General features: G+C 53.5%; 8 protein-coding genes across 8 annotated transcripts; 5 read left to right on the top strand and 3 right to left on the bottom strand.

Annotated features, from left to right (window-relative positions):
* The first annotated feature begins 288 nt into the window (after positions 1-288).
* On the top strand, positions 289-1,618 carry M406DRAFT_322333 (uncharacterized protein). The gene is made up of 2 exons (XM_040919626.1): positions 289-870; positions 960-1,618. Exons 1-2 carry the CDS (start codon positions 654-656, stop codon positions 1,247-1,249), a joined length of 507 nt encoding a protein of 168 aa, XP_040777298.1. The 5' UTR covers positions 289-653; the 3' UTR covers positions 1,250-1,618.
* Positions 1,619-7,488: 5,870 nt separating this feature from the next.
* Positions 7,489-11,690, top strand: M406DRAFT_346294 (uncharacterized protein; the record flags this gene model as incomplete). The annotated part of the gene is made up of 3 exons (XM_040922174.1): positions 7,489-8,236; positions 8,354-10,648; positions 10,726-11,690. The coding sequence occupies 3 exons, from the start codon at positions 7,489-7,491 to the stop codon at positions 11,148-11,150; spliced, it is 3,468 nt and encodes a 1,155-aa protein (XP_040777297.1). The 3' UTR covers positions 11,151-11,690.
* A 179-nt stretch (positions 11,691-11,869) lies between these two features.
* Positions 11,870-13,166, bottom strand: M406DRAFT_339581 (uncharacterized protein; the record flags this gene model as incomplete). Its single annotated transcript, XM_040921460.1, has 3 exons — positions 11,870-11,998; positions 12,035-13,001; positions 13,096-13,166. 3 exons carry the CDS (start codon positions 13,164-13,166, stop codon positions 11,870-11,872), a joined length of 1,167 nt encoding a protein of 388 aa, XP_040777296.1.
* A 409-nt stretch (positions 13,167-13,575) lies between these two features.
* Positions 13,576-15,490, bottom strand: M406DRAFT_60741 (uncharacterized protein; the record flags this gene model as incomplete). Its single annotated transcript, XM_040924700.1, has 3 exons — positions 13,576-13,740; positions 13,858-15,336; positions 15,425-15,490. 3 exons carry the CDS (start codon positions 15,488-15,490, stop codon positions 13,576-13,578), a joined length of 1,710 nt encoding a protein of 569 aa, XP_040777295.1.
* A 1,094-nt stretch (positions 15,491-16,584) lies between these two features.
* M406DRAFT_330161 (beta-lactamase/transpeptidase-like protein) lies at positions 16,585-17,772 on the top strand (the record flags this gene model as incomplete). The annotated part of the gene is made up of 1 exon (XM_040920485.1): positions 16,585-17,772. One exon carries the CDS (start codon positions 16,585-16,587, stop codon positions 17,770-17,772), a length of 1,188 nt encoding a protein of 395 aa, XP_040777294.1.
* Positions 17,773-20,035: 2,263 nt separating this feature from the next.
* On the top strand, positions 20,036-20,883 carry M406DRAFT_356288 (uncharacterized protein; the record flags this gene model as incomplete). Its single annotated transcript, XM_040923404.1, has 1 exon — positions 20,036-20,883. A coding segment is annotated over exon 1 (417 nt), but the record flags the coding sequence as incomplete, so codon positions are not given.
* An 818-nt stretch (positions 20,884-21,701) lies between these two features.
* Positions 21,702-22,475, top strand: M406DRAFT_356287 (uncharacterized protein). The gene has a single exon (XM_040923403.1). It carries the CDS (start codon positions 21,769-21,771, stop codon positions 22,213-22,215), a length of 447 nt encoding a protein of 148 aa, XP_040777292.1. The 5' UTR covers positions 21,702-21,768; the 3' UTR covers positions 22,216-22,475.
* Positions 22,476-23,607: 1,132 nt separating this feature from the next.
* M406DRAFT_60740 (uncharacterized protein) lies at positions 23,608-24,006 on the bottom strand (the record flags this gene model as incomplete). The annotated part of the gene is made up of 1 exon (XM_040924699.1): positions 23,608-24,006. One exon carries the CDS (start codon positions 24,004-24,006, stop codon positions 23,608-23,610), a length of 399 nt encoding a protein of 132 aa, XP_040777291.1.
* Between the last annotated feature and the right edge of the window lie 1,041 nt (positions 24,007-25,047).

Raw genomic sequence — 25,047 nt, 5'->3', positions numbered from 1 at the left:
TCTATGCTCAACGACACTTGTTGACTCGGTAAAGTGTTCATCCCAAACTGGAGGCCACTGCAGAACCTATGGTGCTACGAACCCCTCACAAACCCCCAATCAGTTAGCGCGGCTGCCGCCAAGCACACCAAGCGGGATAACGTGGAGGGAAGGGAACGTCCCCTGCCGTGCCTTCCCCCGGCATTTGCCCAAAACAGACTGCCGGCCGGCTGTTTTGGGCCGCTTTTCTGGGGTGAGAAATCCAACGTCACACCACATCGAATCAAACCGCCGCAACCTCTCTCTTCTGTGAGGCTCATTTGTGCGTGCGTGCGCCTCTCTCTGTCTCTCTCTGCTTATCAATTCGCGGAGACTTTTCGACCTGTGAGATTTGGCTGCTTGATCGGATTCGTGTTGGGCATCTACGACAGGTCTAAACGGTTCTCTTTGTTCCTGGGAAACAGTCTCTCGCCACGACTCTTTTCAACGTCACTCAATCCTCACGGGACGACATCCAGACCTCAATTTCAAAGAAAACCACCAGCAAGACACCAAAAAGAAGCTTTGCTCTGACCCGAGAAGCAGTCTCATCAATTCTATCTTTTCCGAGAATCAATCAAGGATTAAACCGCTCCTCAACAACCAGAACACACACACACACATACAGAATAAAGATGGTGCAGTCACAAACGCCAGCCTCAACTGGCGTCGCAGGAGGACCGGCGACACGGACTACACAGCCCACCGCCGGCTCTCAAACGGAGACGCAGAGCCAAACGCAGCCGATTCTGGTCCTGCGCGGCGATAGGGGGCCGAGGAGCCAGGGCCCGCGGGTCCAGTGGGATGAGAGCGTAGTGGACAATGAAGGGATGGGGAAGAAGTCGTCAAAAGGTTGGTCGATCCAGCCCTTTGTTTTCCTTTTCTTTGCCTTCAAGATCTCGGGCGTGGACTTTCTTGACTGACATCGTTCCCACTTACAGTGTGCTGTATCTACCATGCTCCTACGGCTCCCGGCGAGTCCAGCGACGAGTCGGACTCATCTTCAAGCTCCTCTTCCTCAGATTCGGACTCGGACGCTGGGGAGGGCTCTTCCAGAAGGGCGGTGGATGCGGATCGGGTGGGCAAGGAAGGCCGGTCACATGGAAGGGGTCGGAGGCCGCCAGGCGGTGGTGATTCCAGAGGGAAGAGGAGGAAGCCCAGCCCGAATGCCTACGAGAAGGTGCCAAAGCCGAAGCCCAGAGATGGAGCCGGCGGCGGTGGGACGGTGTGAGGGCGACGGGCAGGGGGCCCATAGTGCGAGGAGAAATACGCGCAGCTCGAGACCTATGGGAGAGCTACTACAAGCCGGGCTCTACGGACACAAGACAAAGGTCCTCGGTCGGGCTAATGATAGCATTGATGATTCACGAAACGGCTGGGCACGACTATCTGCATTCATCCAGGCGTTGGGAAATGGATACATGGGTGCATCTGGGTTACGCTGGACAAGGGAATAATCAATCACCCAAGGCGTTGCATTTCTTTTTTGCAGAACGCTGCGTTTCGACGGGACTGGACTGGTCGGTTTGACGATGATTGCTCACAGCTATAGGCAGAGTTTACTATGGAAGATAGAGACACAATTCACTTGTTGTCCTGGATAAGCGAGCGTACATCGCCAGTCTCTGGTGGCGGTCCGCCTATGCACACATTTATCTGGTCTGGTCTGGTCTGGTCTGGTCTGGTCTCGTGGCAATTGGGGTTGCATCCTATGCATAATTGTGTCCGACGACGTGTAAGCGCCAGTAACAACAAGGCGATGCCTACCACTAGTTGGGCATTCATACTAACAGTACTGCGGCCTTGCAAGGACAAAGTTAATACCTCGCTTAAGAACACTTGCATCTACGCACATGTCTAGAACACGGCCCAGCCTCCTCCGCTGGGGCTGGCGCCACGCCACGCCACGTACACACACATACATAGAATCGATTTTGATATTATTATTACACAGCTTTACCTGTCAGCGCCCGGCCTGACGGTGATTTCATAAGCACATGCTACATGATATACCAGGTTCAGGCTTCAGTCCCAGCCGAGCCGCAATCCCAACCTCTTGATTCTTCTTTGTCTTTTCTTGCTTTCTTTTTTTCTCTTTTTTTCTTTCTCACCGTTACACAAAAATCAGCCGTCAGCCCCAGTATATGGAGGGGAAGAGGGTAACACAGGGCACACAAAGTACTGAGAGGTAGTATTCCGTCCGCCCATGTCGCGGTATGCTCTTGGGTGGGGGGGAAGAGGGGTTGATGAATGGCGCGCAGGTGGCGTGGCAAGATTGGGGGAAAATTAATTGCTCGGGTGTAACATTGAGATGTTCAGAACAGACATGGACATGGGATAATGATTATGTAGATGATGATGCTGATGATGATCGCGTCAGCATCCATGTGGCATGCCTGTCTGTCCTGCGTGCCGAGTAGCAGAGCCACCCCGCCGGGGCGTGAATGCGGTCAGCAGACAGTTGTGTGTGTGTTGTGTGTGTGTGTGTGCCCATCGGACCAATCGAGATATTCCTTTGTCCAGTTTCATTCTTATCCTTTTCCTTTTTCTTGTGCTCCTCTGTTGATTTTGATCATTAATATTTCCCCCTCACATATGCAGAACTGTGGCAGGATGTGGCTGTTGTACTACTCAACCTCGGCCCATTAGGCACAATTTCCCGCCTATGTCGGCATGCCACACTTTATTTCTTCCTTCCTTTACTTTTTGATTTTCTGCTTGTATCAACCTCTCTTCTGCTGGAAGTAGGTTGGTACTGATGCCCAACCAGCAATCACTAGTCTTGTCACACGCGACCCGGCAGCTCACCTGCAGCTGAAACAGTCCCACATAGACAACAAGAAGCTTGTTGTTGTTAGTCTTGCTGTTGTTTATTGTTTCTTGTACCCATCGGGGAAAAAAGCAAACCGGATGTGTTGCCGGCGGGAGCCTTCTTTTTAATTCCCTTCCCCCCTTGGCCCCTTCTTCCTGCATGCAACTTCGGGGGAATGCAGCTCGCCTTGTCTGACGCTTGTCTCGAGGCTTTGATGGGACGGGGAAGTTTACCGTAGCTTCCCCTTGACGGCTGTGGTTATTTCTTTGTTTTTTTTTGTTTTTTTGTTGAAAAAAAAAAAAGGGGGGGGGGGGTCTTTACTCCATACATGAGTGCATACGAGATGGCTGTGCTCATGACGAATTTCCTCCTCAGCCCTTCCGTCCATCCGACCATCCCTGGAAGAAGGACACCTTGTCGCTGACGGCCGTGCTCACGGAAGCAGCCTTCTTTTGCTTTTCTTCTTCTTCTCTCCCTTCCTTTCTCGTCTGCAGGCAAGGTTCGATCAGATTCGCGAGATCACTTACTCGCTGGCTGGAGCCGCACACTATATGATGGGGTCCATCTTGGTGTCCTGCAACAAGGTTTGCTTATTCAAGGGACCGGCCAGAGGAAGTGGCTGGCTGGCTGGCCATTTTGGCCCAATGAAAAAAGAGAGAAAAGGGAAGAAGAAAAGAAAACGGTAAATATTGCGATTGGAAGGGCTGGCCTGGACTGGTTGGTTGGTGAGTCTCCACAGGACGGAGATGGTATTTGTCTTTATTTTTTCCCGTTTCACCTTTGTTTCTTTCATTCTCTCTCTCTCTCTTTTAATGGAATGTGTGTTGACAGTGTATTCTGGGGGACTCAGGAGGAAAAAGGAAATACGACCTTAATACGTAGCAATTATGATAGGTGTGGCTTGTGTTGTACTGTATATTGCAAGTTGGCTGAATTGGGAAGCGGCAGTTGGACGGGGAAATAGAATGACCTAGGGCGGGCAGGGGAGCAGAAATAGCAACATTGCTACCATAATACTTGCTAACCACTAATCATTACCACCGCCTCTTCTTTCCGTCAGCCTATTTAATACCCTGCGAGGGTCTGGACCTTTGGGCCACAAAGCGCCATGGCTTATGGATGCCCATTTACAGGAGGAGAAGGGGGGTGGGAAGGTCTCGTAATGTGGTGTGCGCCGACCACTATGTACAAAGTACTTCCCTCTCCTTCGCCAAAAAGACAGCAGAGGACTCCTTTTCTGTTCTCTTTTTTCACGCTTCTTTTCCTTTTTCATTCTTCTTTTCTTACGACATACGCGATGTTACCCCTGAGGTTAGCGCGGGAACCTTACGGGAACGTTGACGGTTAGAATCTGGCACTACCGCTTGGGCCCCAGGTTTACAGGGGGGAGGGAATTCCACTCAGCAATACGTGGGAGCTTAGAAACCTTGCCCTCACATTTTCCTTTATTTTTGCTTCATTTTCTTTGCCTTCTTTGTCCTCATTCTGTTTTCCTTTTTTTTTCCCCCCTTCTTTACTTTTCCTTTACGGACATTGTAATACCCTATACTTCACAGTAAGTCAGTGCTGCTACTTGTGTTACTACCAAGTATGTACCAAGTACATGGTACTACTACTACTAATCCTCCTCCTCCTGTGGTACTACCACACACGACGGAATCGGAGGTTGAAGGCGGATTGCGTGCATATGAATCGAAGGGGGAAAAAAACAAAGACGGCCTGGCCTGGCCTGGCTGCCATGTGGCCCGTCCGTCAGGCCCAACCATAATACTTACGACAGTCACAAGCCAGACATTCATGGCCAGACCGTCCACATCCGTCCCGTTCCTCGTCGACGCCACTTAACGCCACTTAGATCACCCCCCTCCAATTAATCTCCCCCCCCCTTGTGCAACTCAACCAATTGGTTGTTGATGCAGCCAATATTAATTGTTGTGTTTGGTATGGAGGGGAAGAAGAAGAAAAACATGGGCGTGGCGCGTTGAGGCCTTAGTGCTACGCACCGCGACCTTGTGAAAAAGGAAAACCCATCCTTACTACCTTGCTACCCAACAAGCCATTTTCCTGTTTAGGTTGGTGGCTCAACCCCCTACATAGCATTATGTACATACGAGGGGGAACACGGGCACGGAGGATGGAATCCTTGATGGACTAGATCGGGGTGGGATCGAGAAAGAGAGAGGGGCGAGGAGAAGAGAGAAAGACAGAAAAAAAAAAGGCGTGCTGCTATCCCGGATAGTGCTGGCGTGCTCGTCAACCCGCAGGCCGACGCGTTACCGTTTCCGGGAATAATAACAAGCAACCGTTTTTGTTGGTATTTTTCAGGAGTGGTGAGAAAAGGAAAAAGATAAAAGGCAGACAAAAGTGTGCATGTATGTGAGCGATAAAAGAGTACGAGAGACGCGTGAGGCTCGTTTGCACGTATTTAGAATGCTTCCCCATGCAAGCTCAGTAAGCTTTGTACTAACACACAAAGGATTAAAGATGCGTCGGTGTTACGATCTCCTAACCAGGGGTGGTCGGGAAATCGAGGCCAAGATGGGTGGTCGGCTTCGGACGATCCTGTACCTCTTTTTGTGGTGAGCTGCATTGGCTGCATTGCAAGGCTCTGCAGGGCAAGGGCAGGGTAGGCTGGCAAGGCAAGGTTTTCTAACTATCTGATGATTATATATTAAAGTGAGTGAAGGAGACCCTTCTCCTGGCGTGCAGATCGTTGCCCTAACAGGTCGAAGATCTCGTGTAACCTTCCCAAATGTCTTCTTAGCTTGTCCATCATATACACTCGAGATAACTCTGCAGCAGACGGGCTCGTGTTTGTTGTGGATGTGTCAGGAGGAGCAGCAGGAGGAGGAGCAGCAGCAGCAGACGACGGGTCACATATCTTACACACGCCGTGCGGGAAGTTTTCATCGGCGTGTATCTCTCTAGGCCGCAAAAAGAACAGGAGGAAGACGGGATCGAGATGCAGGCTTACCCCCTGACGCCTAGGCCTGACGCCCCTGAGATGGCCGACTGGGTCGAAGGGGTCGTGGGACGTACGTACCCTGCACCCCCATCCCCAAGCAACCTCTTTTGTGTAGCAGTACTGCGACTGTGCACTGTAGAAATGTGCCCCAAAGTAGCCGTCCCAATTGGCCATCTCTCTTTTATCTTGGGCTTGGCACCCCCCGGAGAGGTTGCTTCGGCTGGGAAAGAGGGAGAGGGGGAGGGGGAGAAGAAGAAAGAGAGTGAAAGAGAAAAAAAATACGGGGAAGGATGAGCTTCCTGTTGTGGTCCAATTGGTAGATCAGGCGTCTGGACGCGTCCTTGCCAACGGGAAGGAAGAATGAAAAAGGAATGAAAAAGAAGTACTGGCCAGAAAAGAATGGCTACGCAACCTTCGCTGCTGCACTACTGCGGTGGTACGACTCCGTACGGTGGGGTTCTGGAGGTGCTATGTAACCGATACGAACCTCTCAAGGCGCATTGTCCAGGCGGCGGAGACCCTGGCCATGGCTGCCCTGACTGGGTTGGGGCGTACTCCACAGGGGTAGCATCCACTGATTGTCTGTGGCTCTTTCAGGGACCTGGGACAGGGACAAGGACCTGGGCAAGGGGGGGGGCAACGGTTCCCAGACAGAAGGAAACTCTGAACGAATTGGTGGGATGCTCACTATATTATCTGCAGTGTATAGTACGTAGTACATAGTTCATAGGCAAGACTTTAGTGCTGTAGTACACACGCTATGCAGTGCTATGCCGCCTCTGTCATCCCCCAAATCCCCAATCCATCCCACCCCCCTTCACCGTTGCCGGCGACCCTTGTGGTGGAAGAGCTACCGAAAGAGAGAGCCCACCAAGATCATCCACCGTCGTCCGTCCCAAGCCACGCGGGAACTACGCGCCGGTCAAATTCCTCCCAACCCGACGCACTCCCTCCTTCACCCACCACCGTTGGAGCTGCCGAACTCTCTCCACCACCAGACTATTCTGCTGCCCTGCCCTAGTTTCCCCTTTCCCTCCCTCCGGCGCAGTTTGTAGTTGCAGTCAGCTCCTTTTGGTCCTCTCTCTTCCTCTCTTCAAGTTCAAGGCCGCAGCTAGTGGACTATTATCTTTCGTGCCTGGCCTCATCATACGATTCGCACAGCTCTTAGCTTGCTACATTCCTGTCCCTTATCTCCATACTCACTCCGGTTCTGCAGAGCAACAAGGGACGCGGGACTGGACGACTCTTTGCCTCTGCTCCCACTTCTCCTCCTCCTCCTCCTCCTCCTCCTCTCGACCAACCTGTCCGAGCATTTATAGACACGCAGGTACATATCCTATCCCAACTCCTGTGATTGTCCTGGCCGAACCCATCCCCCTTATCTGGAAACAATTCTCGAACCTGACAAGAGGAAAGAAGGTCAAAGGTCCCTTCAGCGCGCGAGATCGAAAACCGCAGCTATATCCCCAACCTACCTAGCTTTCGAACGGCCAAGTTGCGAGAGGTCACCAGCAGTCTGCTGTGGGTGTTCGAGGGAGGTTTAGCACGCGCTCCTCCTCGCCCCTTCTTTCCCATGTGCTCCCACAAGCCTGGGCTCTCAGCATAATAAAAGCATTTTCGGGACAGCCAATGCCCCCATGAGGCAGTCCGACTTTGGAATACTGCGTGCGCCAGACAAGACAAGACCGGTGTCATGGATGGTCCCTCACACCCGCTTGCCGACTATTTCTGGATCGCCGGCATAGAAGAAATCGAATACTATGATAACGAACCCGTCGACTCGCGGCCCCTCAGCACCCTCCAGCTGGACGACACCATCAAGGAGGACCATGAAGGGCCCGAATCCCCTCCTGGCTCGCCTCCCAAGAACAACACCGCCCGTCACTCGCGTCGGGGCTCCTTAAATCGCCTCTCCAAGGCCTTCAGCGACGTGCGTTTCTCGATACAGCCAGTAGGCGAAGAGGACGACGGGAACACCAGGAGCAACAGGAGCAGCGCCACCATCAGGCCGGTCGCCCAGGTCAACAATGGCACCAATGGCACCAGCAGCGACGCGAACGGCACCAACGGCGCCGACGACAGCACACCCACGACCACCGATGCCCCGGCCATCGACACGCCCACCATCCCGCCGGCCCCAGGGTCCGGTACTGGGGTAGGATTCACGGGCCTGCCCGACTTCGACTTCGACGAGGCCTTGCTGAAGTTCGCGGCCGAGCGTGAGAACTTCCTGGATGACCTGAGTTTCAGCGCTGGGGCCAAGTTGCAGCCGCGCGCTCCCATGGTCAACCCTCGGACGGAGAGAATCAAGGCCGAGGAGGGCGAGGCCAGCGGCAGGATGAGCCCCTTGCGGAGTATTAAGGGTAGCATCCGGCGGAAGATCAGCTTCAGAGACATGAACAGCGTTAAGAGGCAGACTACAACAGTGAGGCAGAGACCAGGTACGTCTTTTACCCCCGCCCCCCCCCCCCCTTTTCACCACCGCCCCTTGGACATGCGTGGTACATTGATTAGGAAAACCATGTGGTTCAATCACTCACTCACACCGTCTGCTACAGCTTCTGTCCGGACCACGAAGCGTCTGAGCAACTATAATTCCGTCATTCCCCCACCAGAACCCCTCAACCTAGATCCAAACATGCACCCCCTCAAGAGACGGTTCGAACCCAAATTATTAGACAGGTACCCCAAGAATGTCCCTGACGAAGTAGCACGGAGAGGCAAGTTCCCGGACTATGTGCCCATGTTCGCCTTTCCCAACGACATACAGATCGTCTCGTCCGACGACCGACCTCGGCCTACCTGGCATGGCTTCACCATGACCAGCGACGACAACTCCAAGATCTACGGCATCACCGTGATTATATGGACGCCGCTCAGTGTCGACGTTGCGGATCAGGTCGAGAAGAAGTGTGAGGCATGGCGGCAGAGGCACATGTCTGACGAGGAGAGAGAGCTCGCGGCCAGCCTCGGCGCCCGTCTTGCGGCCGAGAGGGCAAACCTGTCCCAACTCTTGGCCAAACTCCCCACCATCCCCTCTGGCTCTCCCGCTAGAGACGCTCTCGACGACCAGATCAGCACAGTGGAGGAGAAGATCAGTCTCATGACAGACATGTTACGACCGCTGAGACACGGAGCAGCCTCCAAGATCGACGGCTTGACAGCGGGCGAGACCGGCTTGTGGACCCCCCGCGCATATGGTATCCTGGGCCGTGACGAAAGCAAGATATCCTTCTGGAAGGAATGGCTCCGGGCTGTTCTTGTGCCCATGAGCGACGGCGCGATTCTGAGAGTCCCGCCGAGCTCGCCAAAGGTGGGCCGCTGGCAGCCCCTGGAGCGGTACGTCGTCAACCTTTGCATGGAGGCCCTGAGCCCCCTAAGCTCCAAGACACAGGTAGAGCTGGGCTTGAGGGAACTCCGCCTCTACTCCCGCAAGGAGGCCATCAATGAGCTGCCCGGGTCGCGGAACATCGACATCTACGCCCTGTTCAGGTGTCTCTCTCTGGAGAACGTCCTCGCCCTGTTTGAATATGCCATGTCGGAATCGCGCATCATCTTCGTCTCCTCCTACACCGCCATGCTGCACCTTGCCTGTCACGCCCTTGTCAACCTCATGTACCCACTGAAATGGGCAAGCGTGTTCATCCCGGTACTGCCCGCAAGGCTGCTCTCCGCGCTCGATGCCCCATGCCCTTACATAGTCGGCATCGAGAGGCGATACGACGACGTCGAGCTTCCTGAGGACGACTACGTGCTGGTCGACCTCGACAGGGACACAATCGACGCCACCTCGCAGCCGATTCGACTTCCTCGACAGCACCGTCGGAAGCTGCTCTCCCTGCTGCAGATTGCTGCGCCGCACCAGCTGAGGTTCGGAGTCGCTACCGGTGCGCCTCCATATGCCATCGAGGCCTTCCCCTACGACTCGTTCTCGGCCGAGCACGAGGCGCTCTTCACCTCAAGGCCCGTGCCTAGCACTCTGGGTAAATGGGTCTCACAGAATTCGTCCACCTTTGGCGAGCCGCTCCAGCCCGAAAGCATACGGAAGCCAATCTTCAATGCGTTCTCGCACGCCAGGCCCGATCTCCAGGGGAGGCCAACCACGGCGCGGTCCGGTAAGACCAGTCCGCAGTCTTCGGTCTCGCCCATCTCGATGAATTTCCCGCCTATGCCGACCACACCGGTCTCCAGGACAGACTCTGGGTTTGCTGGGGCGAATACGCTTCGGGAGAAGCGCTCTGGCCATTTCGAGAACAAACCGCGACGCAGCTCCTCGTTTGGAGTGGAGCAACACCCACCCGTCCACAGACCCAGCCTGCCGTACCTTAACGGGCACACGGCCAACCTGTCCATCTCGTCTGTCTCTGGCGACTCTTCGTCCTCGTACAATGCTGGGTATGCCCCGTCATCCTACGCGCAGTCGACGATCGCGGCCTCGACTGTGATGCCGAACATGCTCGTCCAGCCTGTGGAGAACACAGACACAACGGTCTGGGTGGAGGGCCACTGCATGGAGTGGAACCCCTCCGAGCGCGACTCCTTGTGCGGGATCTGCGACGAGCGGTCCGAGGGAGATGGGCTGTTCAGGTGCCGCGGCTGTGGCACGCTGGCCCACAACCGCTGCTTGGGCTTTGTTTGTCTTGTCTGTCCTGTTGCGTTTCATCCCGACAGGGTCCGAGCTGCGTTTGTTCGCTGCCTCGCCAGCTTGCTGTTTACCTATCGCAAATATCTCGGTCGGCCCTCCAAGCTGCAGAAGGAGAATGGCCAACTCTATGCGTTCGACATGAGTGGATTTATCAAGAGCTTGCCGTACGACCAACAGGAGTACGCCGGCATGATGAGGGAGACGCAAGGTAAGAAAAGAGCCCCGCTCTACAAACTTTTTCTGGGGGGGCTTTTGAAACAGCAGTCCTGACTAATGTGATGATAGCTTTCAACGAATTCATACATGAGAGGGAACGTAACTCTGTCAGCCACCCAGATATCCGTTTGTTCGACGAAATCCTGGTAGCCAAGAAGGCCCGAGGACGGCCCGGTCTGTCGGCTGGATTCTCTCGGCTGTCGACGCTTCGAGCAAGTCATGGAGCATCAACCGGATTCAATGCGCCCTCCAAGCAGCCCAAGATGAACGGGTTTCTGGGTGACACGAATGACCATATCTGGAGGACGGCCTCTGTTCCGGTGCCGACGTCCAAGTTTCCAGGGGACTATCATGCTATCATCTCGAGAATTCCCGCGAGACTGGATCCTTCTTTGATCAAGGAGCCACGTTCCATCCAAGGTGCGCCTAGACCAGAGCAGAGGGGCAAGGGCTTCTTGAGAAAGCAGGTGGGAAGCTCAGTCGGAACGCCATAGTAGTCGAGGGAGCGGGTCATGTGACGAGACCTTGGCTACTGAACATGAGGCGACCCTCCTCCACGTGTGTCGCGATTGATGCATTGATTGTTGCAGTCTGCTATGGTACAGCAAGACAGTGGCACCCTATCGAGGTGTTTTGCGCAGATGGCCGGTTTCGAGGGTAGCGGAGGAGAGCGAGAAAGAGAAAGAGACGTTTCAGATTCAACAAAAAGGCCTAGCAGAAGGCTCAAATTGTATCATCACCAGCCGGCCAAGTTCAAGCTGTATGTGTGTGGTGAGGAGAGAAGAGGACATTTGGATCATCAGCGTCAGGCTAGACTTTTTTTTCTTGGCAAGGCATTTTGTCATCTATGGAGAGTCATGTATAAGTAGGTCAATATGTAAAGGCAGCCCATGGCACAACAGCGAAGGGACCCCTTCCCCCCTTTTGCGACTACTGTTGTTGGTTAAGAATCACTTATCAAGAGACGAGAGGACTAGTCATTCAAGTCTAGCGATGAAAAGTGATTAGATACAAAAAGACTTTGCATCATCACCATCATTACGAATATTGCCGCAGCTGATAAAGTAGCATTACGTCGGGTGATGCTTGACTGGTTGTACATGCCCTGCTCCAGCATACATTGTTCAGTATGGGGGGCACTTGCCAGCCTGACACAAACCCGTTCCACCATGCCCAGACTGATTGCGTGAGCAAGCAAGCATACCGCACCCCCTCAAAGATGTCTGGTGCCCAACTTGCCCGTCGCAAGCCAGCCTCGACTCCCCATCTCCCCCCGCCATCCGATTCCCAACGTCCCAAACAAGATCCGCCCTTCCTCCTCCCGCACCGCTTGACGTCCCCCCTCCTTCTTGTCATCATCGCCGGCGGCCGCCGCCGCCTCCTCGTCCTCCTCGTCCTCCTCCTCGATCACAAAACACACCTGCTCCACCTCGGAAGGGTGCAGCACGGGCTTGGGGGCCCCACTCGCCTCCCAGTTGCAGTCGCGGTAGCGCAGGCCCGGTTCGAGCTCCAGGACCACGCGCTCCAGCTGCATGGTGTCCTCGGAGCAGTTCTCGAGCTGGGCCTCGAGGACCCACCGCCTCCGGCTCGCTACTGCTGCCGCCGCCGCCGCCGCCGCCACAGCAGCCTCCTTCTTTTTTTCTTCTTCTTCTTCGTCTTCATTGTCGTCATTGTCTGGTGGGGGTGTCGGCTGCTGCTGCCGCAGCGCAGGCAGCGGGCCGGCCTTGGTCCGCACAATCAGGCTGGGCTTGCAGACGAACTGGTACAGCTTCCGAAACGTCCTCGTGCGGCCCGAGGTCTCGGTGGCCTCGTAGTAGGACACCGTCACGCCCAGGACGTGGTTGCCTTCGTCCTTGAGGTCGAAGTGGACGATGCGCTGGAGGGTGCGGCCGGGGTCGAGGTCTGTGCCTGCTCCCTCGCTCTCGTGAGCACCGGCGGAAGAAGACGAAGGAGGAGGGAAGAGGGGGAGTTTGATGCCGGCGCCGCCGGAGGAGGAGGATGGGGTCTTCATCTCGGCCTCGATGCGGACGTCGCGGATGGATTTCCTGCTCGCTGGGGCGGAGGAGGATGGGGGGAGGGCGTCGGGGTCTGTCTCGTGGTTGGCGCATAGCGTGCAGGAGAAGGTCTCGCCTACGTAGGCGGAGCCGAAGGATGGGGGCAGGTTGAGGACGGGGCTGAGGAGGAAGGGGGTGGGGTTTGTGTCGGGTTGGTGGGTGGTGGTCTTGGTGGTGTAGGCGAGGGAGGCCGGGACGGGGTTTGGTGGTGATTGGTGGTGGTAGGCTTGGTTTGAGGGCTTGGCTGTCGGGGGAAGAGGGTGCTGGGTTACCAAGGAGGGTCGGGAGAGCCTGTTGGAGCATAGAAGAATGTCAGTCAAGACTGGTGATAGTAATAATGGTGGTGAAGGTATGGCGGGAGAGAGAAAGACGATGGTTCACTTGCCTGAGGACCTTGAGGGAGATGGAGTGTGGCTCCTTGAGGGGATCGTGGGAAGGGTATCGTTGGTGGCTCATCTTGACTGTTTTGTGGCTTTTGAAAGAACGAAAGGCATGGTTTGGCTTGTGATTGAGAGGAAGAGTGGGTGGATGGGTACTTTGTGCATGTCATCAAGCTGGGATGCCATCATCTCACTACTCGAGTACTTGAGGTACGTAACTTATCGATAAAGCTCCCTCCCACTGACCCTAGAGTAATCCCTGTAATTATCCTTTGCAAAACAAGCATAGTAAGAGAAGATGATCCTCGCATAGGTAAACACTCTGGCAATTATTTTTCGGACCTTTAGAAAGGTTTGAGTCTTTGAAGTAATAGCCTTCCAAATTTCTTACAATGGTCCAGACATGGGTTTTGACTTCTTAATTATTTTTTTTCTTTCTTTGTTTGGTCTACTCATTGCATTTCATGACAGCTCGCCAGGTCACATCAACCATCTCCAAGATCATGATATCGCTCGTGGGCAGCCAGGGCGAAAGGAGGAATAAAGTGGCCGCATTGTGGACAAGCCTGATTTCCATCCAATTCATGCCAAACTCCCGTCTCCCCCTCCGCCGTATCGACGTCGTATGCGCCCATGTCGTTGGCCGAATCTGCTAATGGGACAGAGATGTCAAGGCCGCGCTGGCTCGTACCCTTTGAAATAACGAGCTTGGCGCTCTCCTCCTCTTCTTCTTGCTCTTGGTCTTCATCATCATCATCATCACGCACCCTAAAGTCTCGCAGTACATCCTCCTGCCTCCGGAACATCTGCGATATATCTCGCCCGCTCCCCGATGCACCTGGTTCGGCGGCCGTAGGAACCATGTTCGCCACACAGATGTTGATCATGCCGATGTTCCAACCGTCTTTGGCCGGGTTCAGCGCAGAGAACATCGGCAGAAGCGCCTCCCTGACAAGCTTCGCAACGATGGCCTCGTCATCCAGAGTATCTGATGAGCCGGTAAAGAGAAAGGTCGGAAGCGGCTGGCTGCGACTCGACCGACCCCAATTGTAAGGTTTATCATCATTGTGTGACGTCTTGGGGCGGGTGGACAGCCGAAGCGTCTTGGGATGCGCCAGCCATTTCCTTCGGGTCCGAGTCGGTGACCAAGGTGTTTTCTCGTCTGCTTCCTCGTCCTCGGTGAGATCAACATACATCCGGCGTAGCAAAGACGCAGAAAGCTTCAGCATCTCCCGCTCGACCTCTGCAGCCGTGTTCAGGCCACCAGTCAGTCCAGGGTACGTGTCCTCGATCGAGATCTGTGTGGGCACATTGTACGCGGCTTTCACCTCGGTCTCGTCAATTCCATGAACGAGTGCCCACACCTTTTCCCCGATACCCCTCTCCGATCCTGGGCGGCTTCCGAGCAACCTTTCCAGCATCTGCGGAGAGACATCAGGGTGGCCTCGGAGCTCACCAACGGTCACGGCGGACCCTTCGGTGTAACTCGCTGTGCCTGCATCCCTGCCCAAGAAGAAGCTCTCCAGCGCGTGCGTAATCTTGCCCCCTATCCCAGGAACCTTACGGAGTCCATGAGGGTCCACAAATTCCAGAACGTCTTTTTGGTCAAATGACAGCAGGGTCGTCTGGTTCCTCGGCTTGTGAACGCTGCCGGCGAGTTTGCTCAAGAGCTTGTTGGTTGAGATGCCGCAGGCCGAAGTGTAACCCTCCTCCTCAATCTTGAGACGAAGGTATCTTGCGAGGTGGGAGGCAAGGACAAGCCTTACAAACAGCGGGTTCTCGTAGCTGCCCTGCTTGTCACTGGTTCCCTCAACAACGCATCCAGCAAAGGCTGAGGCATCGAAGGGGAAACCCTTCTCCGGGTCATCTGGGGCAAGACAAAAGAAGGACTCCGAGAGTGCGTTAGCGTTGAGGAGACCAACATTGTAGGCGATGATGTCAGTGACATCGAGAAAGATCTCGTCCAGGCCTAGACGCTCAACCTTCTTGTTCCACGAGTACGATCTTAGCAGGCCGTATAGCCTTTTGGACACGTCACGAAAGGCAGACAGGTCCTCGCCGTCCGCCAGGACTAGATCCGGGCAGATCTTCTTGGCCTCTGAGATTGCCTGTAGCTTTCGAACCCCCCGGTTGCGGGCGACGTAGTTGCATGTGGCCAGGATGCTCTTCTGCTTGATACCCAGGGGCAGAGATCTCAAGGCGGGCTGCGAGTTCTCGACCACTTGTGCGTAGAAGCAGTCATAGTCCTGAAAAGGGAAGATAGAGCGAGGGAGAGAGCAGTATGAGTTTTTGTCTTGTTTTCGCACTGGTTGGAATGGGCTTCGTAGATCTTACGAAATGCAAGACTATCCTGTCCTGTTTCATTCGAGGAATCTTCTTGGTCTTCACCGAGAAATCCATTCTGACCTCTTGTAAGGCTTGATGGAGTCGGCCCTCATCTCATCGTCTCGTGTCTGCTGTAGCATGATCGTATTGCCAGGAGCTTAGCACCTGAAGGCATGCAATATGGTCGTCAGTGGGCTGCGTTGCGACTCCTCGAAATTAGAAAGCTTTGAGTCAACATGCAGGTCGGATGTTGCGTCAATGGGAAAGGAAAGAAGTATACCAGGCTGACTAATCACTACAAGGGTCACCGCATCGCCTGCCTGCAGCGCATTACTGGATGGCGCGACAGGTAATTAATTATCACTTCTTCTTCTTCTTCTTCTTCTTCTTCTTCCTTCCTCCCTCTGTGAACCAACCTCTACTGTACAACATCCAAGATCCAAAGTTCACATCGAAGAGGACCTCAAACGAGAAAATGATGACAGAACGTATTGACCAACGACAATACCGGCAGGCAAGTACAAGCACTGCTAATACAGATGTGGACCTGGAGCCCAATAGCAGCAGCCTCCGCCGAGTCGCCCTCCTCCGCATTGCCCCTTGATGACCGCCATTGGTGGTAATATACTGGCATCTGCGACCTCGGAGAGCTACACAAATGCAGAGCATCACGTACCATACTGTAGTATGAGCAACTTCTGAGTTTTGTGGCTATCCGGTCCACCCGCAAATAACCAACATGGCGGGGCACCCAAGATGCTCCAATCCCCCTGGCTTGAAGCCACACGGCCGGTGTGGAGCAGAGCCCTTAATTAAAAATATTGGTATACCGAGGCAGCCCGACGTGTATCGCCGGCACCGCGGACTCGCAACATTTCCCTTCTCGGGAGTGTCTTACGCCGACTAGTCGCATCATCCTCTTCGTTGCTGAGGCCTAGCTCTGAGGGTTTACTTGCACCCGATTATATCTGCCTACCTTATATAGATGAGGGAAAAAGTCAACATGTTGGGCTTTTTCTCCCTCTTTTCTCCTTCTCTCCCGCGGAGAGAGACGACGACGAAGACGAAGACGACGAAGACTAGACCAGAATGGTCGGTTGAGTTATTATCGATTTTCTTGGAGGTTCAATAAGCCCCGTACAACACTGTTTTGTTTATATTTAATCAAAATGGCTACGGCTTTCGAAAATTACGTCCAACAACTCGTGGACGAAAAAAAGATCCCCAATGCCATCTTCTATGCATCAGATGCCACTGGCGCTTTCCACTATCACAGCACCTTTGGCTACGCCTCGTTTGAGCCAGACGCACAGCCCATGACCGCGGACACTTATATGTGGGCAGCATCATGTACCAAACTTCTCACCAGCATTTCCATCATGAGGCTCGTTGAGGAGGGCCGCCTCGACCTGGACGGCCCGGTCTATGACGTTCTCCCCGAACTCGCCGAGCTCAAGATCATCAAGAGGGCAGAGCCGGTGCCCGAGTACGAGACACCAAAGAACAAAATCACCTATCGCCACCTCTTGTCCCACACCTCGGGACTTGGGTACGACTTTATTCATCCTCTGTTGATTGCGTGGCGGCAGCAGCACCCACGTCAGCCGGGGCCCGTCCCAAAGCTCTTCAACCTGCCGTTGGCCTTTGAGCCAGGCACCGCCTGGCTGTATGGCTGTGGCCTTGACTGGGCCGGCCTAGCTGTTGAGCGAGTGACGGGTATGAAACTATCACAATACATGGAAAAGATTATTTTCATGGCAGTGGGTGTCGAGCAGGATGCGATCTCTTTTTTCCCTCTTAAGGTGCCGGGTTCGCAATTTGCGACAATGGCGCAGAGGTTGGAGGACGGCACCTACACCCCAGGATCCCAGGGGACCCAGGACCCATCAACAACGGAGTACTGCTACGGCGGCCAAGGGACCTTCATCCGTGGAGGCGGCTACTTGAAGATCCTCCAGAGCTTGCTGGCCGAGGACGAGAAGATGCTGAAGCGGGCGACTGTGGTCGAGATGTTCAGGCCACAGCTCAGTGCGGCGCAGAAGAAAGGGATGGACGAATTCGTCTTTTCTTCGCCGATCCTGACACGGGTCGTAGCCCGTGGTAGCCGAAAAGGAGAGATAGATCACTGTCTCTGTGGTATCGTCGACACGGAAGGCAAGCCGGGCTGGCGAGGCAAGGGAACAGTCGCGTGGGGGGGAGCACCGAACCTCACTTGGTTTTTGGATCGTGAGAATGCCATATGTGGATTCAAGGGCGCGCAGCTGATGCCGGCAGGGGATCCGGTGTACGTGGAAATCAGTCTCGAGTTCGAGAAGGCCATGTGTAAGCTGGCTGGCAAGATCCGCTCGGGAATATAGGCGGCAGTGACAACACTGAGATTACCATAACTCAGCAATGAGGCAGCAAAAAATGGTGGATCTGACCTGTGCTCGGTCTAAGCTGAGGACGGCGGACAAAGCGGAGGATTCTTGTCTTCACATTCACCGACTTTTGAAATCATTCTTGGCCCCATGCGTGATTGGCGTTGGGAAGGAAGAGAGAGAGGGGGAACACGGCTGACAGAATGTGTGCATCCTGAAAGGAAGCAAAAAGAAAGGGTTTTCCCCTTTCTGTCTGCGTGCCCACCGCGCACATACGGAGTCAATGGAGCACGCCCCACGCTGCGTCTGCTGGACGTTTCCTTTGAAACTTCCTCTATGCTGGTTTGCCCTTCATTCAAGTCTTTCCTCTTTTCGTCTGTGTCTCCTGGGTAATACCTCCCATCCGCTCAGATCGGCAGCATCTCAACAGCTTACAATTACCCCTTGGTCCTCTTTCTGTTTCCTCTGAATGGTCCCTTCGGGCCTCTTTGTCATCATGGTCTCTTTTCTGTCATCCTGGTTTCTAGTCGACCCATTCTCCCCCCCCCCCCTCCTCTTTCTCTGCGAGTATGTGCTTGCCATGTATGTCGGCTTGGTCTCTTCTTACGTCGTCCACTGGTCTCTCTTCTACTCATTGTGCCATAGCATGAATGGTGATGGTCCGAGGGTGGGCCTATAAACCCCTCCGGTACAGTACGTAGACGGAAGAGAGAAATAAACTGCTTGGCGAACCAGGCCGGTAGGTTTGGCTAATGTGACTGTGTGGCGCGGGGACATGGTAGGGTTCACTACAACAGTGATGAGGGTGGCTGGCCTTCCTTCGCCCCATTTCGAACCGCATGTGGTGAGAAATCCTTTGGGACTTTTAACAAGAAAGTTTGAGTTAGTTGCTTTGTCTGGCCAAATTACAGCCGCGCTCAGCAAGCGTCTGGCGCCCGCCTAACAGCGTCAATTCACCAGTCACAAGGGGGAAAGAAAAAAAAGAAAGAAAGAAAAAAGAACAGAAAAAAAGGCCGAAAGCCAAACACCCCCTCTTTACGACCGAACAGTGAGAATGCGAGCCAGCCACACAGACACATGCACATATTGCCGCCCCTCATCACTCCTTCTGCGATCCTTTTCTTTCGTATCTTGCGCTGCCAACGGGTTTTTCTGTCTTTCTCTTTCTCGTTTCTGTAAAGAGAGAGAGAGAGAGAGAGGAAGAGAGTGTGTGCTAAAACCCTAGAAGCAGCAGCGCCAGTGGCGGCGTCTTCTACAGCGAATTGTCGAGCGAGTACGGGCTGCCTTGTTCTTCTTCCTTTTCCTTTTCACACTGCGGGCCTATCGGTGTTCGAGCAGAGACCATCTTACTATGGAACTGAACCAGGACCATGGTTCTTTGGACAAATTCCCGTTACAATCTGACCCGAATAGACGCCAATTTGTGACGAGGCGGCCAGGGACACTGCATATAGCCGCCTTGATTGGCTAGCCGCCTGTGCCGCTATGCGAGTACGCAGCGCTTACGGGCTCACAAGATACTCGGAGCTAGACCAAATCCAGATGGCCCAGACCCCTGCTCGTTCAACCCAACCACCACACCCACTTTGCACATCACATCGTCTGCAGTGGCGTGGTTGGGGGGTAGGATTCAAGGGAGTCTAGGTAAGCCCCTTTCGCTCGAATGAGGAGGAAAGGAAGAAAGAAGAGGAGAAGGAAGAGGAGTACTTGTAGGAGAAAAAGGAGGATCTTGAGGTACAGTACGGGCCCTCCGCCCTTTTTCGGTGTGTCTGCCTGCTGCTACTGTGAATTCCACTTGTTTTAAAGTGAAGTCAGCACTTTCTCAATAAGGCTTGCTTTTTCTGATGTATTTTTTTTTATGGTTGACCAGATCTCTTTCCCGCGCCTTGGAGCCATGGTTAAGAGGTCGATCTAGGCCTGTTGGGTCCCCAACCTTGTCCTCCTCCTCCTATCTTGTTTTCCTGATCTGTCGATTCTGTTGTGTGCTTCTCTTGTGCATTAGCCTACCGGTGCTTTCTTCTTCTTTTCATCTAGGGCCCTTCTTCATGAGTATTGTCCATCTATCTGTCTTGTCTTTTTGTTCCTATCCTGCCGAAAGGAGGGGAGGGAGGGGAAGCTTCCCGCCTTGTCACTCGCACACTTGCAGCTCTCACACACCTCTTTACACTTTCCCTCTCACCACCACCACCCTTGTCACATTATATAGCCGCCGACCATTTGTTCCTTCCCCCCGGGTTTTTCGGTCCCCAACGCTTTTGGAAATTTCTTTCGTTTCTTTTTTTTTTTTTTTCTTTTTGCCGCCCACGATTCAATTCTGTCGGTTGCCTTGAGAAAAAGGGAGAGAGAGAAGAAGTGAGGAAGAAAAAGAGAGAGAGAGAGAGAGAGTCTCATCTGCTACAGTCATAACCACGCTCATCTGACGTCGGCCGAGAGACCTCAAACCGGGTTGTTTCATGTTTCGCATTATATCGTGCGGACCACCTTAAACCCACTGCACCTCTCTCTACTCTACTTCACTCTACTCAATACTCTTAAAGAAAGGGCACACACTACTCCCTCTCTCTTTTTCTTGAAGCAACTACTCGTGTATGCGTGGGCTATCTACTACTACTGCCACGGCTGTGTCACGTTGTTTGCTTTTCATCCCGTCCTCATCCCCGTCCCTCCTCCTCCTCTTCTATCACGACAGCCATGTCGGGCCACCAAAATCCACCGCCAAAGAGGCCAAGGCTGTCTCTCCAGATCAAGGCCATCTCAAGCGGGCCCAACCTCCGAGCCTCCAGGACCATCGCTGCCGTCGTCAACCCGACATCACCAACCTCCTTCAACACCCTCTCCAATGTCTACGCCACAGCCATCGACCGCTCGACGCCCGTGACAGCCATCAACACCAAGCAGCCACAGCAACAATCCCTCAGGCTGCAAACACAGAACCTGGCGCCCAAGACTCCCTATGGAGGGGCCCCTACACCCTTCGTCTCGGCTCCTGAGACTCCTCTCACGGCCCAGCCGATATCTCCCGCAGTGGCGAGCCTTCAGGATGCTGTTGTCTTCCCGAGCACCATGACAGCCACACCTCCCCTGTCTGCAGGGCCGGTCGATGGCAGCGAGACGAAGCCCTTCTCCTTCAGCACAGCAGACATGTCGTCCGCATCGACAATACCCGCGCCAGGGACTATCTCAAACAATAATGGCTATTCCTCTCCCTCCTCCTCCACAACGCCCCTGACGACTCCAACAGCGTCTCAACATCACGCAGCGATGGCGATCAACAATAGCCCCGCCGCTACGACACAGACGCGCCACCACCACCAACGCCGGAACACCCTCCCTCTCGCCGTTACCAGGCCCAACAACGTCTCGCTCCCCTACGTCCGCAACCGCTCCCTGCACTCGATTCTCCGCAACTCACCGCTGCCGCCACCCACCGCTCGAACGCCCATCTCCCCGCGCCGCCAGTCCCAGCGCCTGGCCGAGAAGGCTGCCCGCCGCGTCTGCTACGAGAGCCCCATCGAGCGTATCATCACTACCAACGAATACGTCACCTCGCACATCGACCTGCTGCTTGCCGAGGACAACTCGCCGCTGTCTTCATCGGCAACACCCAACACCGCCACCCACCCAGCCTCTGCCGCCGCAGCCGCCGCCGCCGCCGCCGCAGCAGCAGCAGCAGCAGGCCAGCCCTCCTCCTCGCCTGCGGACGAAGAGGCGACACGCGATGGCGGCATGACGCCGGGGCCATTTGAAGAGATGAGGAGACGGATGGCAGGCCTGGTGGCACGGACGCCGACGTCACCTGTAGGAGGGAGCCCGATGGGTGTGAGGAAGAGAAAGAGAAAGGAGAGGAACAGGCGGTGGGTGTGGACAATCGGGAACGAGGAGGAGGAGGGCGCAGAGGATGAGGTGGGCGGTGCTATTGCTGCGCTGAGGGCGGCTGCGAGGGCGCAGAGCGAAGCTGCAGTCGAGGCTGGTGCTGGCTCCAGCTCACGAGCCATGGCGGCTGCTGCAGGGGATTTCCCTGCTGTACAGCAGCAGCAGCCTGTAATGGCTCGAGCTGTGGTGGTCCAATCGCCTATGGATGTTGCCACGCCGAGCATCGAGAGGTTCGAGGAGGATGCTCGTATTTATGACGATGATGCGATGGCGGACGTGACAATGTCTGATTCCGAGGTGCATGAAGGGTCGTCGTCCTTGGCCGAGGTGGACCCCAGGAGGGCCATCAGCCTCACGCCTAGCGAGATGGACATTGACATGTTGGCCACGCCGACGGTGCCACCGTCCAGCAAGAATCTCAATCAGATTATGGCGATGGAGTCGGCCGTGTCGAGATTAGCGAGGAGGGCGGAAGAGGCACAGTCGGAGAGTCTGTTCAATCCGGTTACAGGGAGTCGGCAGGACACACCTGTGCCTGCTGAGATGGCAACAGAGATGAGGGAATAATTGTATATTTTGTATAGGTCCAGGAACCCTCTTCGGGGCATTGCATCACACAGATCAAGAGACTGAGGGAATGAAATGGGCAGGATCAGGATTATTCATAGCGCGCGTTGATTTTTTTCTTTGCAATTTTTTGTTTTTGTTTTCTCTGCGTATTTCCATCTGAAGGGGGTTTATGTTAGCATGCACTGAGGCATATGAGCGGAGAGAGACGAGTTCGGATTATGAGAAATGAATAATGTGAATGAAGAGATTTGAGTCTACGTAGGAGGTAGGTAGTTCTACCTGAGAATGTTACTTGCTCTCCCCCAGGAAAGGGTGATCATCTAAAGCGGCATGCCTTTCAGTCTGAGGTCTGAACATCAGAAACAGTTGTCCTTTTTTCATCTTTTCTTTGAATTTCAATTTTCCTTCAATTCACTGTCGCTGGCCGATGTGATGGATGCGCAGCGAAAACAGATGGTCCCCTGGTGATTTCGCGGCATCTCAACCAATCATCTTACATGGATCCTGCCCACCACTGCAACTTCGGCGAGGCTGACTAGTAGTAAAGCACTTATATCACTCGACTTTGACCTTCTTGCTGTGAGCGCCAGTCTAGATAGGGATAAGCAAGGACTGGACTGGTCATACCAAGGATTAATATAAGGAAAAAGAGATCGGTTGGAAGTATGTATCAAGGATCTTTTAATGTCTGCGCAACTAGGAGGGTGAGCTCCTCATGCTACTCCCCTACTGAAGATACTCAGTTCTTGTAGTCCTTGCCATGGATAGTTCATGCATGCCAAGTTATTGCTGTATTTATGGCCTCCTTCTTGGCAAGTGCATGATCACCAATGCAAAACATAGAATGCAGCCAGATAGATACATAAGCTGCACAACAAGATTCGCCGCAGCGTGTCGCGCCCTGAGCTTGTGGCTGTTGCTGCTTCAGCAGCACCTGTGTCTATCGCTTCTGCATCATTGCTTGTCGAGTTTGGACATTCATTGCTGCCTGCGTCTCAGAGGCTTTGTTCTGGAAGCTGAGGACTTGCTCATGTAGGTGCTTATCGGGAAACTGCTCGTCATAGGTGTTCTGCTGATTTCTCAGTGGCAAGGTTCTGCTCAAGTCAAAGACTGGTGACAATAGAAGACTGAGATCTACCTTATCTTTAGATGTCTGTACAGCCTCTTCTTCAAACTTGATGCAATAGTCCATGATTCGTTGGTGGACTGTAGTACCAGTTCGGTTAACAGCAAAGGCTAGAAACCTAGATCATAACTATTAGCTTGAACGACTATTGTGATGCAATTCAACAAGTGAAGAGGTAGTGTTAGAATAATAATTCATAATATAATAGATCAGCTTTGATATATACAATGATTAGCTGATCGAATGGCTGGAAGTAGATCTATTTACATGTGCTCTATATTGTCGATGCGTTCTGTGATACTGAGGCTAGTTTGCCATCCATGTGAAACCTGTATTGTGTTGCTTTGAATAGCAGTGAAGATGCGCTGTTGGATATGGCTATCCAGTGCAAGACTGCCTCCCACGGCCACCGATCGTTGCTGTTTGTCATCGTCTGCTTCCCTCCCAGGCTGAGGCTGCCGTATGTCGTCTGGCCTTTTCCTAGATTGGAGCTGCTGGGGCTGCGTCTTCCTGTAGGCCAGATAACGCTTCTTGAATGCTGCCTGTTCGTTGGTATGATCCTCTGAGATAGTCCATAATATTCTTTTCCTCTCTCTGATTTTGTTGCAGAAATGCGTAGCATTGGCTCGTGTCCGCGGACGCGGAGGCAAAGGGCGAGGCATTGCAAGCGCCTGAGCGGCCTCAAGGCTATGACGAAGGAGACAGGATTCTTTGAATTATCCTAGAATAGCAAGAGATGATTAGAACAAGCCGAATTCAACCCATGGAAGAAGTAGAGTTCGTTATATCAAGTGGACTTACTGTATCCCGTCGCTGCGAGTGGAATGGAGGCTGTGCTAGCTGTCTGCTCCTCAGCCTCCGCCCCCGCCCCCGCGTTCGCTCACTGGCTCGGGATATTGCCGGTTGTAGGCCGTACCATGTGGCACCACCCGTTTGGAAATAATAACAGCATTTTGCAACCACAGCAGATTTACTGAGCATCACGCTTCGCATAAGCGAGAGAGGCTGTGTTGGTGACTGAGACTGCGTTCTGGCTTCGCATTTCTGGGTAGAGAGCGACTGAAGTGTCTTAATAATCTTGATATGGACGAGTTCGAAACCGAATATACGTGAAAAGGAGAAAAAAAGAATTGATCTTCTGCATTTGAGAGTTTAGTACGAGCATCCTGATAATATCTCTCCGTACAACCCGCCCCAATGCACAGACTGTTCTACTGTTAATCAATAGTGGACAATGGGTACTTCTCGATCTGAATGGGATGCCTTCGTGGCAACCTTCCGAAACCTGGAACGTCCCCACCTCGCCTCCCAAGTCCCAAATCGGCGTAGATATGAGCGTGCACCCAGAAATATTCGGGACTGATAAACTCTTCCTACAGAAAAAATTCTCCTTGGGCTAGGTAGTTGAAAATGAGCAGAATGATTTCAAACAAGGTCGAGTACTTACGTATAAGAGGATGTATCTTTGCTAGACGAAGCAATTTGGTTGAATTGACCAAAGTCACCAGGACCATATCAAGGATGTTGATGACAATGACTTTGCCAACGAACCTCTTAAGCATAGCATATATAACATATAAAGATCTCTCGATCAAGAGAAGCTTCTCGATAATAATATCGCTATGAAAATATACAAGTTCGCTGTGACTACTTGAGTACTTATTTACTGCTCTTTAGCGCATCCTTTTCAAAGTGCGCGCCTC

The sequence above is a fragment of the Cryphonectria parasitica genome (assembly GCF_011745365.1).
Source record: "Cryphonectria parasitica EP155 unplaced genomic scaffold M406scaffold_4, whole genome shotgun sequence".
In the NCBI taxonomy this organism is placed as follows: domain Eukaryota; kingdom Fungi; phylum Ascomycota; class Sordariomycetes; order Diaporthales; family Cryphonectriaceae; genus Cryphonectria; species Cryphonectria parasitica.
Note: the sequence above shows the minus strand (reverse complement) of the source record. Positions and strands in the feature narration are given on the sequence as shown.

Coding starts and splice junctions, on each gene's coding strand:
- M406DRAFT_322333 (XM_040919626.1), top strand. CDS start 654: ATGGTGCAGTCACAAACGCCAGCCTCAACTGGCGTCGCAGGAGGACCG. Junction 871..959: donor GGGGAAGAAGTCGTCAAAAG/GTTGGTCGATCC, acceptor TCCCACTTACAG/TGTGCTGTATCTACCATGCT.
- M406DRAFT_356287 (XM_040923403.1), top strand. CDS start 21,769: ATGGCGGCTGCTGCAGGGGATTTCCCTGCTGTACAGCAGCAGCAGCCT.